Source organism: Amblyomma americanum, chromosome 11 (genome assembly GCF_052857255.1).
Source record: "Amblyomma americanum isolate KBUSLIRL-KWMA chromosome 11, ASM5285725v1, whole genome shotgun sequence".
In the NCBI taxonomy this organism is placed as follows: domain Eukaryota; kingdom Metazoa; phylum Arthropoda; class Arachnida; order Ixodida; family Ixodidae; genus Amblyomma; species Amblyomma americanum.
In genome coordinates, this window is record NC_135507.1 from 40622548 (window position 1) to 40637564 (window position 15017).

Genomic DNA, 15017 nt, shown 5'->3' on the forward strand with positions numbered 1-15017 from the left:
CGATAATGTTAAGATCACACTAACTTTAATGGAAATGGCCGAATTCTCGTTTTTATAGAAAACACTTTAAATTCAGAACTCAATTCCTCTTCTTGCGATTGTTTCTCTATTCAGAGCGTTGTACCCAGGCACTAGTGATTTTTGCACCGCAAGAATTGATGGCTGGGAAGTAATATTTTATACAACGTTCCTCTTGTACAACATTCGCGCTCTTTTTCTCCGCTAAATGCAGTTGAATGGAAACAACACTGTGGGAGAAAACATTGCGGACAATGGCGGCATTCGATTAGCTTTCAAGGTAAGTTCCGGCATCCTCGAGTGAGAAATGGTCATAGATAATGGAGAGTTTACTGGTGGAAAGCCAGGAACAGTTATATTCTGTAGCCTATCACAGTAATTCATTTCAGAAAGTTAGAAATCGCAGTAGGCACTAAATTAAGTTCTTTTTTCCAAAGATGTTTCAATTAAACAAAGTCGGCGGATTGGAATTTCGATAAGCTACAACAATAGGGAACGCTGATGGGGTAAAATAACTGCTAGGGGAATGACTGTGATTTTGGTTTTAGAAATATGGCACTGGCTTAACTTGGCTACCCCACGATTCAGCGAAAAGCAAGGGATCTTCGTAACCGTCTGAGGCTCGTCCATGGCAGTTCCGCTACACGCTTGCGACAGCCATCCGTAAGGTCAAGGGTGAACCCAAACGTCACCCAGTGTCGAAGGTCAAAGGTCAAAAGTCAAAGGTGAACTAAAGGTGATGGGTCAAGGGTTCGAAACCCCAATTGTGCCACATAAGACATACGCAGCTAACGTGGTAGGGCTCAAGGTCATTAAAGGTGATTGTCCGGTGTAGGCGACGACTGCTTTACCTATAGCTTAATGAAGATTTCCGCTTCAAGACAGAAATCATTGAAATGTGCATATTATCTCTCGCCATTTTTCATGTAATTGTTGTAATCAGACCGATTCTTATTTCCAGGCGTATAACAAGCTTTTGCGACAAAAATGCGACGAGGTGGACACTCGATTACATGGCCTCGAGCACTTGTCCGGAAAGAAGTTGTTCTTCATCGCTAATGCCATGGTACGTGCCTGTTCCGAATTAGACGAATCCGTTTTCTTTTCAGTTTCCTATGTTGCCTGTAATATTTACACGATTTCCAATCGCTTACTATTATCTTCTCTTTAAATAATACCCTTCAAAGAGAAAATCCTGTTCTTTCAGGTATGGTGCAATTTATCCCGGGACAAACTTTTGAAGTATCTAATACAGTATGACCCGCACAGCCCCAGCCGTTATAGGTGAGTGCAATCGCTCCTTTTTTTTAGTGCGAAGCTTGTGCGTTGGGTGTTTCTGCAGTTAACATGATACCTTTTTTCGATCCTCAACGTTCCAAAAAAGGGTTCAATAAACATAGACTGTGCTGCCAGCTGCGATATTGAGGCTTCACAGCCACAAGATATGGTAATGAACGCGTTTTGGTCTGCGCTTTCACTACACAACAGTCGTGAAAGTTCATTCCCCACCGAGCAATTTCTTATATTTTAGTCCAACGTTTCTACGGTGTTTTTAAAAACCTTACCCACTTAAACAGCCAACAAATGTTGAAACCTTCAGTGACTGACGGTGCCACCTGGAATTACAGTCAAATATTGGCGATATCTTGGACGTTTTGATCGCTGGGCAAAAACAATTTTTCCCGAGAGCGGTTCGTGCACACCTTGAAAATAGAAGTCACGGGATCCAAGGACGGAATAAAAAGCTCAATAAATGAAAAAAAGCCGAATCGATGGAAAATGAGACAAATTCATTTATGACGTACTTTGCTCTGGCCGAACTGTGCGGCTACATACAACACAACACGCAACTAATAACCGAGCTATAATGAGAAAGAACATCGACGAGCAAAGTACAGTATCGAGACGACTGGTGTTACCTGCTTCTATAATTGTTTAGGGCTATTTAGATTTTATAAAAGCGGACCCAAATTTAGCGTTCCCCTATGTGCTGCGTGTACGGCGTCCTGCTGAGTGCACTAGGGGGAGCTCCAGAATAGGACGCCGGCGACATGTGGATTGCGTAAACTGCTCCCAGCTCCATTTCGGCTGAACATGAATACGCTTAGTCATAATCCTTGCAAGTAACATTTTGTTTGCACTTTATTTACTTCAGGCTAAAGAGACCAGCGTGAATATTAATAAGAACAAGGTATGGGGTAATATGTTTAAAGCTTTTAACCCCTTTCATAATCAAGCACCATCAACCTGTTTTGCGTTTCGCAATTCCTAGCGCCATATATCTACGGAGACTAAACAAATCGTAGCAGCTGTTTAAATCCTAGGGAAATCAAAATTACAGGAGTTTTATGACTGGAATTTTGTGGACTGGAAATCTTGAGAAAGACAAAAGCTTGGTTCGATTTTTGTTTAGCGGCACTCGTGACAGAGTGGCAAGGCAACAAAGATTTGGTGGTGAGGACGGTAGCCCGCGCTTCGTGGGAGGAATCTTGTGTCCCAAGACTATCTGGAGTTGGAGAGGCACGCCATTTCGCCGGGTATGGGTTAGCGGGTGACGCTAACCCAACCACTCTAATAATGTTTGCGTTCTGCGCATGCGCACTAGGGCCCTGTGAATCGCCTGGCTCTGAAGACATAAAGTAAACCCCTTCTAGAAGACTCTGTTCGTAGTCGTCTCTGTTCCTGTGAGCTAACGGTTAATAGCTTCTTAAACGCATAGGCCAAGAACGGTAAATTACTTATCCGACTCAGGGAGTGTTAGAAAAACCATACGGAGTATTATTTTTTAGTCGTTTTTAAAACGCTGTTCTCGGCAGCCGCGTCTGCTGGACACGGCTATTGAGCACATCAAGCACATCTATATGGAGCACATCTTTGGTGTGCTCGAAATCTGACCAAATCGCCCTTCAGCTTATCCGTGCATTGTAAGATTTGCGTTCTCAACTTTCCTCTAAGGTGCTGCAGTTGAAAAATTTTGCACAACACGACAAGACTTCCTGGTTAGCACCATGCGGCTGCCCAGGGCCTTAGCGCCAAGTACGCACCTGAGAGTGGACAGGTTTTGTCACCTCTAGCGTATCTCTTTGTCTTAAGAGCTACCGCTTGCCACTGAATAAATTGTCATTCCCTTTCAGAATCAATATACCAATGAAAAACACAAAAGCCTTCTCTCGTGTCTTCGGATGCAGGCCACGCTCAGCAATGCACATAGACCCGAAGGAAAGGTGTACATTGTGGTGAAGGATGGTCACCCGAAAAGACGCAGAACATCTGTATGTTGTTGATGGTACTTGCATCAATAAAATTGCAGTTAGGGCCGGAAGCTTTTCAGAATAAAGCATTTTGCAAGCGAATTTGTGAGCCTCACAACATTTTGACTGGTATTTTGTCCTAAAAACAAAAAAACAATTTCGCAGGTAATTTACTGAGTCATCACTAGTAGAACAATAGATGATGCATTTGCTGCTCCGCGAGAGTAGAGCCATGAGCACGTTGGAGTAGAGTTTTGCAAAAGTGCACTATCAGACAAAGGCAGTGAATTGCTAATAATTATTATAATTACCATCATCAGCTGACTACGCTCACTGCAGGAACAAAGTTATCCCCCATATGTATTGTGTCAGCCCCGGCTCCTTTATACGCGCGAAATGGTTTAAGTCATGCACCCATCTAACTTTTTACCGCCTCCTGCTGCGCTTGCAGCCTCTTAGAATTCACTCCTGTACCCTTGAGGACCATCGGTGATCTTGCCTTCTCCTTACATGCCCTCTAAATAGCCTTTTCTTCATCTTGATTTTGATTAGGATGCCATTAACACGCCTTTATTGCCTCGCCCACTCTGCCCTCTTCCGGTCCCTTAACGTTACACCTATCATTTTCTTTCCGTAGTTCGCTGCGTTAGCTTCAATTAAACCGCAATACATAAAACCCTTGTATACCATGTAGTAAAGCAGCTACCTAATGTTATAAGCAATGCTAGCGCTGGAGTGAATGCGGTTACATATACAAATAGCCTTCGAAATTGCGCTGTACCCTTAACAGAGCAGCTGTGCCAAGGTTACATTTCTTTATTCCGCTACACACGGTTTTACCAATCTAGACAAGTGTATTCACAGCAATGCATCCCGACTTAGAGAAATTGTCAACTGATAGCAACAAAAGAAGATTCTCTTTTATGTTTCATTAGCATATAGACAATAAGTTGGTCGATAAGATTCACTACAGAGAAAACGTTATTTCCTGCTGGAATACTATTTCATGACTTTTCATATTTTGGATACGATTTGCAATCTTCACTCACTATACACATTCTTTAAACACCAGCACTGATTCTAAACCTTTGGTAAAAAGCCGCCAGCCCGCAGTGTTTACTGTGAGCCGTTTAGTTAGGCAGTTGCCGCACGCGCAACGTTTTACTACAACGGAAGGGGATAAAACTGTTGTCCTTACGTAACTACTGTGGCTGTGGTTGAACACGAACACCAGAGCTGCAGTACTGGTTCGAAGAGTAAGATTGTAATTACTGGTAAACCCACTGACCTGAAGACCTCTCATCAACAGCGCATATTTGACCTAGCTTATACTCTATAAACCGCTCTCTGTGAGTATACACTTCTAAAATCCTGAAGGAAGCTTTAGAGACATCTACCGGACTGTTAGTTGCAAAGAACACGCCACCTTGAACGTTTACCCTGCCTGCAGTTTACTGAGCATTAGAAAGTGGTACTGAAAGTGTATTTCTATACACAATGAGCGCAGTACTATGACAGTTACGCTTTATACTTAGTTGCTCACAACGACGGACTTCCAGTGAGGATCCCTGACGCAGCGTGTGGGCTTCGCCCTTTGGCGCTGGAGCTCACACTTTCAGCGTGGAACACGGGAGAGTTTTGCAACCTCCGCCTCAAGGCACTGAACCCTGGACTGCGCCTTCGTCTTCCACGTAACTTAGCACGTCGCGACGCATTGTTATGCCGTTTATGGATCGGTGTTGCTTTTACCAACCACTATGCTTTCCGGATGGGGATGGCCGACAGTCCTGCCTGTGAAAGCTGTGGTTGTGAGGAGACCATAGCTCATCTTCTCTGTGAGCGCCCTGCATTTGCGAGTGCAAGACATGCACTGTGTTGTGCCCTGGACCGCCTCGATCCTCGCCCATTAACAGAGCAAAAGATCCTCGGTCCGTGGCCACAGCAGTCGACTGCCCTCAAGGCATACAAGGCACTCTTTGCCTACTTGAGAGCGACTGGATTGAGTGACAAATTGTGACAGCCTTGTGCATGTGTGTGTGTGTGTGTGTGTGTGTGTGTGTGTGTGTGTGTGTGTGTGTGTGTGTGTGTGTGTGTGTGTGTGTGTGTGTGTGTGTGTGTGTGGTGTGTGTGTGTGTGTGTGTGTGTGTGTGTGTGTGTGTGTGTGTGTGTGTGTTATGCCTTTTTCCCCTTTCTGTCTTCCTCCTTTTAGCCCCCTAATCCCTCTTCCCCAGTGCAGGGTAGCCAACCGGAACCCCTTTCTGGCTAACATCCCAGTCTTTCCCTCCTCCTCTTTATCTATCTATCTATCTATCTATCTATCTATCTATCTATCTATCTATCTATCTATCTATCTATCTATCTATCTATCTATCTATCTATCTATCTATCTATCTATCTATCTATCTATCTATCTATCTATCTATCTATCTATCTATCTATCTATCTATCTATCTATCTATCTATCTATCTATCTATCTATCTATCTATCTATCTATCTATCTATCTATCTATCTATCTATCTATCTATCTATCTATCTATCTATCTATCTATCTATCTATCTATCTATCTATCTATCTATCTATCTATCTATCTATCTATCTATCTATCTATCTATCTATCTATCTATCTATCTATCTATCTATCTATCTATCTATCTATCTATCTATCTATCTATCTATCTATCTATCTATCTATCTATCTATCTATCTATCTATCTATCTATCTATCTATCTATCTATCTATCTATCTATCTATCTATCTATCTATCTATCTATCTATCTATCTATCTATCTATCTATCTATCTATCTATCTATCTATCTATCTATCTATCTATCTATCTATCTATCTATCTATCTATCTATCTATCTATCTATCTATCTATCTATCTATCTATCTATCTATCTATCTATCTATCTATCTATCTATCTATCTATCTATCTATCTATCTATCTATCTATCTATCTATCTATCTATCTATCTATCTATCTATCTATCTATCTATCTATCTATCTATCTATCTATCTATCTATCTATCTATCTATCTATCTATCTATCTATCTATCTATCTATCTATCTATCTATCTATCTATCTATCTATCTATCTATCTATCTATCTATCTATCTATCTATCTATCTATCTATCTATCTATCTATCTATCTATCTATCTATCTATCTATACTGAGTTATGCTGGTTAATCATAGAAGAGAGGGTTGTATATCAGATGTCATGGCCTGCTTTCTTTGCAGGATCTCGAAGCTAACATCTGATATCGAAGCTTACTGATCTGACATTTGCATGTCAGATCAGTTATTTCATTAAAATTTTCTGGGCATATTGGAGCAAGTACTTGATTTAAACTTTTCCTTTGTAAAGAAGACACACCTTCATGTCAAAGACGCAACTGAACAAATGATTAAGCTGCATTGCTACTGCCGCGTGTGCCCATGTTCGAGCTGGCTGACCTCTGACTGTTTTCACAGCTGCTCATATTAAAATGGCCTCGGTCAAAAAAAAAAAAGTGGTCGTACGCGTTCTACTGCAAGCTCGCTGTTCTTTAAATTCCTTCACAAGTACATTATCTTGCTTCCTCATTGCGTAAGCACTTGCTTCTGTATTTCATTTGGTCTGCGTAGCTATCGACAGTATTATTGAAACTGCCTCTCCTCCTTATGCTCTAAACGGCAGCCCTAATTTTACTGCTACAAGTTCAAGTATATTTACAGCACTAATTTGCCATTATTACGCAGCAGGAAACCAGCTTATCATACTTATCAGCTTATCATACTTATCACGCTTATCAGATTTCAAAATTGAAGCCGTGCGGTATTTTGTAACCTCCTGTTGCTTCTATATTCTAGGTGTGAGCTCTCGTACGCAGTTTTCAAAAATAAACTACTTGTTTTATTAAAACTGTGCCTTATTTGTTTTTTAATTTGAGGAAAAATGATCAGCGATATTCAACCACAGATCATTGCTCTCAAACTTGGGGGCTTCAAAACAATTAAAAACAGGTAGTTATTCATAAATAATAGTAGCATTCGGATATCAGACAAACAGCTGGACTTGCTGGCACGACCACTTCTTGAAATTCAATTTGCCACACGATATGAGGATGATAAAGGAAGATACAAGTGTCGACGGTATAAAAATTTTCTTAGCTGTCATCACTCACGGGGACATATTTCTTCGTCCTAGTCTTGTGTGTCGTGCTGTAGACGACACTTTCAAACATTTGTTTTCCCGCCAAACGATACGCGTACTATTTATTTATTTATTTATTTATTTATTTAAAATACCTTACAGGCCCTATGGGGGCATTGTGTAAGGAGGGTTACAGAGTGAGCAGCCTTCTAAAGTGGTATACAAAAGATACACCTCAATACAGGGCTCATCAACATTACTACCAAGATAAAAACATTAAACAGGAACAACTGTGGTAATGAAAGGCCACAAAGGTACACTTAAGGAAATAACATGAGTAAAACTTAACGTAAGGCTTTAATACTAGAAAGTAAAATACACAAAGAATGAACATATCAGGGAGTACAATTCTTGAAGTGATATTCAGGGAAAAAGACGCAAAAAAGCAATAATATATACAGGTCATACAAGTGAACACACGACGCAGCAAAAAATAGCAATTCACAGGAGCGAGATAGCAATGCATCACAAATATCACAAGAAGTTCGAAGCAGATTGCCAAGTGTAAGAAACAAGATAAAGTTATTTGTAAGTGCTATTATGAACAATGCTCGTGTAGGAGATGACGAAATTTTTCTTGATCTGACTCGGAAGCAATGTGATCAGGAAGATTATTCCACAAGCGAATGGCGGTAGGGAGTGCGGAAAAGTTAAAAGCATGTGTCGTACCGTACATGCGCGCAAAACCTAAGTGGACCACATTTTTGTTCCTTTTCTTCAAGACCTATTTTCATTGTTTAGCTTTCCACTCAGCAAGAAGGTGGCGCTGGCACCGCACAGCAAGAAGCCATATTTTGAACGTATCGGCTTCTGTGGAAGCAACGCTCCCGCTCTGCGCTACCACATTGGTTCACGTGCAAAGAGCACACACAGCCGAAGCTCAGCAGTAGCAACATCTGGCAAAAACATCTGCCGAGCGCCTCAACTACCCAACTTGACGCGGCTGAACAGTGTGAGTGAGCACCTGATGGCCCTCACACTGCCACGTATACAGTTGCGTAGACTCGTCCATGATGGCGGACAGTATGGCATCTACAGGCATAAAACGAGCGTCGATGTGTCAGGTGTACAGCATAGTGGCGTGTATTACCGCGAGACAACGAGATATACAATGTGCTTAACGTCCAGATTATGCTCCGAAAGACGGCAAAGACCACTTACATCAGCGGCTTGGTCCGCAAGTGCTTATGAACCTTCGGCTGGACGTCCTGCCTAAAGATAGCTTGTGTTGGTACTAAAATGTCAGGGTGGACCACATCATCTTCGCAGGATACGGGGACGAAGCGAGTGAAGAGGCGATTGAAAAGGTGCCGAATTGCACCCATGTGTCCGCTTTTCGCATAAGTAAGCCTTTTTAAGGCGTCAGCATTAAACTTTTTGAACTTTTATGAAAGTAGAGAGAAAGGACAAATTCGCTCTTGAAAAGCAAAGATATGATTCGCTCTATCTCGTTGAGGAATCAATAAGGAATGACCGCGAACAGCAACCTTTTTTTATGCCAAACCTTTAGGAACTCATTAGTGTCCAAATCATTTGGGAATTATTTGTATTTGCCAGGCTCAGTTGTGAAACTTAGAAAGGAGATGCACTAATCATAGCACATTAGGAAATTTGAAACCAGCACTCTAATCTTCATGGGCTGCCACGGGCAAAGAGTGTTGGTAAGCTAATAAACTGGATTAGTGCCGAAGCTCCCTGCCTTAACAATGCAGTATTGCTCCGGTCAGTATACACTTGCGGCTTTCCAGTTTTCCCGCAGATATCCCTTACTTTCGCTTATCAAGATCTATTCATCCTTTCTGGCACATGAATAGTGCTGTAACTTTAAGCTTCTCCCAATACGGTATGAACCGGTAACGAGCGCGTAGCTTCTTCCGTAATAATGTGAACAAGGTTGAGGACGAGCCGTGAACTTCTCTCGGTAACGCTGAAGAATCAGCTCTTTATTCCGATAACTTTGCGTTTAATAAATATTGGAAGGGGCACATAAGCTCCGCCTGAATGGTACGAGGCGATAGCGTAATGGGTTATTTCTCTTATACCCAGAACGTCATTCCCTAATTTACATTCATAAATCCCCAAGAATCCATATAACGCACCTGGAGAAGTGGCGCGGCGGATAATCGATGACCCATTTCCCTGCGATGTTAGGTGGTCCCAGGGGTAGGCCTTCTACGGCCTACTTTACTCTTCCCGACCGACCAATCATTAATTCAACTGCCATTTGCGACGCTGGCCGGTTTGTAAAGCATCCGGTGGGCAGTTTGTCATGATGGTGCAAGGTCACGAGACATAGGTGGCCCACCTGCCTCCTAGGTTGCTCTCTGGGGACGACCAGCGAAAGCCATACCCTTGATTTTTTGCTCACAACGCCGAAACCGGATTTTCTGTTGAGCGGAGCCTTTACCGCTGTCGCGTTGTTATGCTGGAAAGTACCGCCTACAGCGCAAGGCCATATCTAATGTGTGATGTGTGCCCTGCTTCTTTGGCCTACCCATGCCCCACCCTTGGAGTGTACGTGCTTTCAAGCCGGTCTATAGACATCAAAGCTAGATGCGCTTGCAAATGAGATGAGTGAACGGCTCGGGCCTACCACAGATCTAGTGCCGAAGAGGATAAGAACATGTAGTCCTCCGCCGTGTGTAAAGTAGAGAATGACCGTATGCATATATGGGAATTAACCCTTTGCGTTATCGATCCTTACCCTCAAGGCAAAGCAAAGTGTACCTTCCAATTTTTTTCTCCGGATGTGTACAAGCAGTCGTCCAGCTTCAAGACAATAAATAAGGTGTCTGTAGTCAGCACTTAAAGTTTATTGACCTCCTTAAAATGGTCAAGGCCTGTGCCTTCTCGGCCGTTAGCCGTGCTGAATGGCAACGCACGCAAGACGTCCCGGTGGTCCTCCTAGTAGCGCCCTCGAAAGGCACTCACAGCCAGGAGCACACTGCATCCCGACTGTGGCTCCAGGATGGCACTGAATTGCAGGAAAGACAAAGAATGTATTACACAGCTGAAGTGTGATAAAACAAGGGAAAACTTATACGTAACACTTCGTTTGATCCATTAGGAGCCATTCTATAAGAAAAGTGTTTAAGTCTTTCATTTTTAATTATTATTACGGTGTTTTCATGCATCTTTTGTTAACACGGATGAGCGCGTTCGACTCACGAAGACCATTTAAAGGGGCCATAAATTTCACCATTTCGTTCCAAGTGTGAACCGCGATAAAATCAGTGATACGGCTACGCGGAATTCTTAATTATTTAGGCACAGCTGTAAACGACCCTGCCGAGAAGGGTGCAGCCTAAAGAAGATGCAGCAATGCATTCTTCGAGAACAATGCGAATATATTTATTTATTTGAAATTCCTTACAGGCCCATTGGGCATTGTGTAAGGGGGGGCGAAAAAAAGATATAATAGAGTGCATTAATAACCAAAGGAAACAAAAGGAAACGTATGCGACGCAAAATAATTCACTACAATACAGGATAATGTGCTCACCGAACGTGGAAACAAAGCGCGATTAAGGCAAACACGGAAACATGGCAAGCAAACATAAGTAAGAAAACATCCGAATGGCACGAGTGTAGCAGCAAAGCAAAGAACAATAATAGACTTGAACGTAGGTGTGCTAAATGACGGTTTCAGTGAAATATGTGATGAGTTTAGAATGGAAAGATTCTAGATTAGACGCGGAAGCGATGTTGTCTGGCAGATCATTCCATAATCTGATGGCTCGTGGTAATGCAGATGAGTTAAAAGCCAATGTGTCACTATATATTCTTGCGAAACTAAACTGATTATATAATCTTTTCGACGTGCGGGATGAGACATCGAGTTGAAATGAGGTAGTTCTATTGAAGTGCGCATATTTGTGAAATAGTGTGAGGAGAGCGATGTCACGGCGCATGCTTAATGATTGTAGAGAAAGATCTGTTTTAATCTGAGTGACGCTTGAGCGGCAGTTAAAGTTTCGTGAAATGAATCGTGCTGCCCTGTTTTGGATAGATTCTAACGCGATGATCATGTTCTTATGATAGGGAGACCAAATGGGAGAAGCAAATTCAAGTTGTGGACGAACAAAAGTGAGGTATGCTAGTTTTCGAATATTAGATGGTGAATTTCGGAGATTACGGCGTAGGTATCCTAATGACTTTGAGGCGACGGCACATATGAATGAGATATGGTATGACCATGAAAGATCTGAAGAAAAGTTAACGCCGAGGTATTTGTAATGTGATACGTGAGAGAGTAGATCATTTTGAATACGGTATGTATAGCTAGATTTGTTATTTTTACGGGCGAAAGAGATGACTTTGCACTTGGATACATTAAGAGTCATTAACCATGAGTTGCACCGGTCGTTAATAGTAAGGAGGTCTGATTGGAGCGCCAGGTGGTATCAGGACAAGAGCAGGATCCACAACTAGCGACAGGTAAGAAAAATGGGGTTTTAGGAACAGCGCATAAAGTTGAGCAAAATCTTTTGCCCCAAAGACCACTTAGGAGAAAATTATCATTCAGTCGGGAGATGAAATTACGCCGTAAACTAAACTTAATAGACAGTTTTCGAGAAGCGGATCGCAGGAAAGTCGCTGAAATAACAGTGTTCCATCGCGGCTGACAAGTGAGGCAGTAAGCCTTTTAGAGGTACCAAAATGATGGGGAAGAGAGGGGGGACGTTATTTATATTCCGGCCATAAACTGAAAGGCTCCTTGCTTGGCTGAGTTGCGGTCAAAATAGCGCTTGAATAAGAAATTGGAGCAAATAGAGATAAAGAAATGAAACAAGCGAGAAAAGAAAAACGGTATGCAGAACAATGAATCCGCGAAGCAAATTGTGTGAATTTTCGAGGAGCCAGTGAAACACTAAATTTTCTTTGAGTGAAGAAAAGATTAGATTGTAGTTTACCTCGGTAAAAGCCTTTCCGTAAGCGTGACCTACGCATGTGACAGAGGTGCCTATCATATTCCTCGGTAAAAGTAAACGGGAGCTTTTAAAAAGAAGCGCTTGACTGTTGACTGAGAAAAGAGTTTTGAAGGGCAATGGTGCTACAATAATGTATGATCAAACTAAAGTATCGCGCGTATTTTAAAATTACTCCCAGTAGGACATCTGACTATGCATAAAAAAGAATATTGATTGCTTCTTTAACATTCAGTATCAAATAAATTACGGTCTAAAGAGTCTCATGATATTGCAGTACATGAATCTTCCCCAAGAGAATATTCATGTTGCCGGACAGAAGAGGCAGAAAATATTGGTATACTGAAAAGGTTAGGTAAAAACTGTGACCTGGGGTAAATAGCATAACAATCGCGAACATCATTTTGATGCACAAAAGATCGCCGAATATTATATTAACATCTGTGCGGAGGGTTTTTTATTGTTTTTGGGATATTTTGTATGGTATGAGGTAGAGGCTCCGTTATGATTATGTAATCAGAAATCAGTTTATCAATAAGAAAGAAAAGGCATAACTGAAAACTCCGGACACAATGAGAAACATTATCATAGCGTTGACAGAAGTAAATATGTGCACAGAAATCCTATCTTCAAATATTGACGAGTAAAGAAATACATGTCACGACTCGTGACCACGCATCTTCAGGGAGCAAAATATATTTTAGCTTTAAAGAGCAGTTTAATTCGCAAAGTATATGCTTGATAAAAACGCGGCATCAACGCCAAACAGCTCCAAGACAGCCTGGAGGATAGACAAATTGCAGTCTTTGTAAAATAAAAAAAAAACATAAAAACCTCAATATACGATGACAGAATCGAATGATTGGTTTGGTTTATGAGGGTTTGATGTCCGAAAGCCACTCAGGATATGAGGGACGTTGTAGTGAACGGTTCCGGAAATATCGACCACCTGCGGGATTCTTTAACGTGCACTGACATCGCACAATACACGAGCCTTTAGAATTTCTCCTTAATCGAAATCCTTCCGCCGCGGCCGGGATCGAACGCGCGCTTTCCGCGTCAGTAGCCGGACGCCATTCCACTACGCCACCGCGGCGGCTCGAAAATACTGTTTGGCGAAATGATTCATGATGTATTTGACCGATGCACGTAAATGTTTTATCGAAAAAAAGGCAGAATTTCAATATTAGCGGGTTGATCAGAATACGAAGAGTACAATGGCATAAGAAAGCGATAATATGCAATGCAGCTTGAGTACTCGCGAGAAATTGATGTCATGAATTTATTTTGAAGACAATTCCGACAATCTGTCAGAGAGCGTCTGGGCACTAAGGCAACGCGTTGCAGTGGTATTAATGACCTACTGGGATATAAATGGGTTGTCGGTGTGTGGGTGCACCTGCCATAAACTTGAGGCGTAGAATACGTTACTAAATGGTTTTATATGTGACTTAAGAGACCAGAGAGTGACAGCGGTAAAAAAATTGAATTGAAATAGAGCAGTGATTAAACAGAAAGGCTGAGATAAAAAAAAGCATAGGCACAGTGTTCACGGGACTCGGAAAATAATTCCCAAAGAAAGTATAGGGCACGCGGGGCCTGCAAGCGCACAAGAGTTGGGTATATGCGGCAACGCGATCATTTGTATGGATTTAGCTGAGCTTACAAAAGCGTTGCACACTGGAAGCTAAGAATTGCACTTACTCGCTCTGGACATTGGTTTTGCCGGGGATTCACAGGTCGACGGAAGGGCAAGTTACCGGGATGACCGACGGGACGACCACCGGGACGAATGGGAGGACGACCAGGTCGTTGGCATCTGAAATCGGAAGTTTTTATTAAGGGCTTTGATGCCGCTAAATTTTCTGAAAATACCTTCAAGATGCTATTTCAATTTACTCAGAATTTTTGTTTCGTTCAAAACGTTTCCGCCATTAACGGAAGAGACTGCTTACTACCCTTAAATTTGGAGATTTTAAACAGGTTACAATCTTTTCGCTTCCTTACACTGCAACTTACTTTAGACGGTAGCTTATAGAGCTTTTCGGCTCGCCAAGTTGCTAAACGCCTTAGCGCTTGTTCTGACAGCACGTAAACCTGCGTTAGAGTACCGCGGCTAACTTTAGCGGTCACGGGGGCACACTCTGTTGATAGCTTACGAAACTTGTCGGCTCGCCAATTTTAAGCTTGCCGTAACTCTTACACTGGTGTGCCGGAGCCTAACGTAGGCCTCATGGAATCTCCGCGAACAAGTGGTGCAGACCAAATTGAAAGGACGAGTTGTGAAACATCTCGATTAATTAATATACATTTCTTTGTGGAGCACTTGTGACCGTGCTAGGTCGTGTTCACCGAGCCCGATGACATCCTGGTGCTATCGCCAAACCAGGTTGAGCGTTGCTGAGATATAGACTAGATTTATTTTTAGATCCATGGGAACGCTCTGATTACGTAAAATTGATATTTCGCTGAAATCGTTGCTTTGATAGTTATACATCACATGAAACAACAAAGACTAATAAATTTAACCTAAAGGATAATGGAAGCAAGCCTTCTCCTCATAACGTGTTCTTTTTTTTTCATACACATGTTTCGAAGGATATGTGTATAGCAGTT

General features: G+C 42.1%; 1 protein-coding gene across 3 annotated transcripts in view; it reads left to right on the forward strand.

The window, feature by feature from the left end:
* The window catches only part of LOC144110172 (neprilysin-1-like), a 35741-nt gene extending 32356 nt beyond the window's left edge, over nt 1–3385 (forward strand). For all 3 annotated transcript variants that reach the window (XM_077643006.1, XM_077643005.1, XM_077643007.1), the window contains exons 18-21: nt 233–298; nt 980–1084; nt 1226–1302; nt 3153–3385. In XM_077643006.1, the coding sequence (XP_077499132.1) occupies nt 233–298; nt 980–1084; nt 1226–1302; nt 3153–3258 (354 nt within the window). In that variant the 3' untranslated portion in view covers nt 3259–3385. The remainder of the gene's footprint in view (nt 1–232; nt 299–979; nt 1085–1225; nt 1303–3152) is intronic.
* Nucleotides 3386–15017: the final 11632 nt, after the last annotated feature.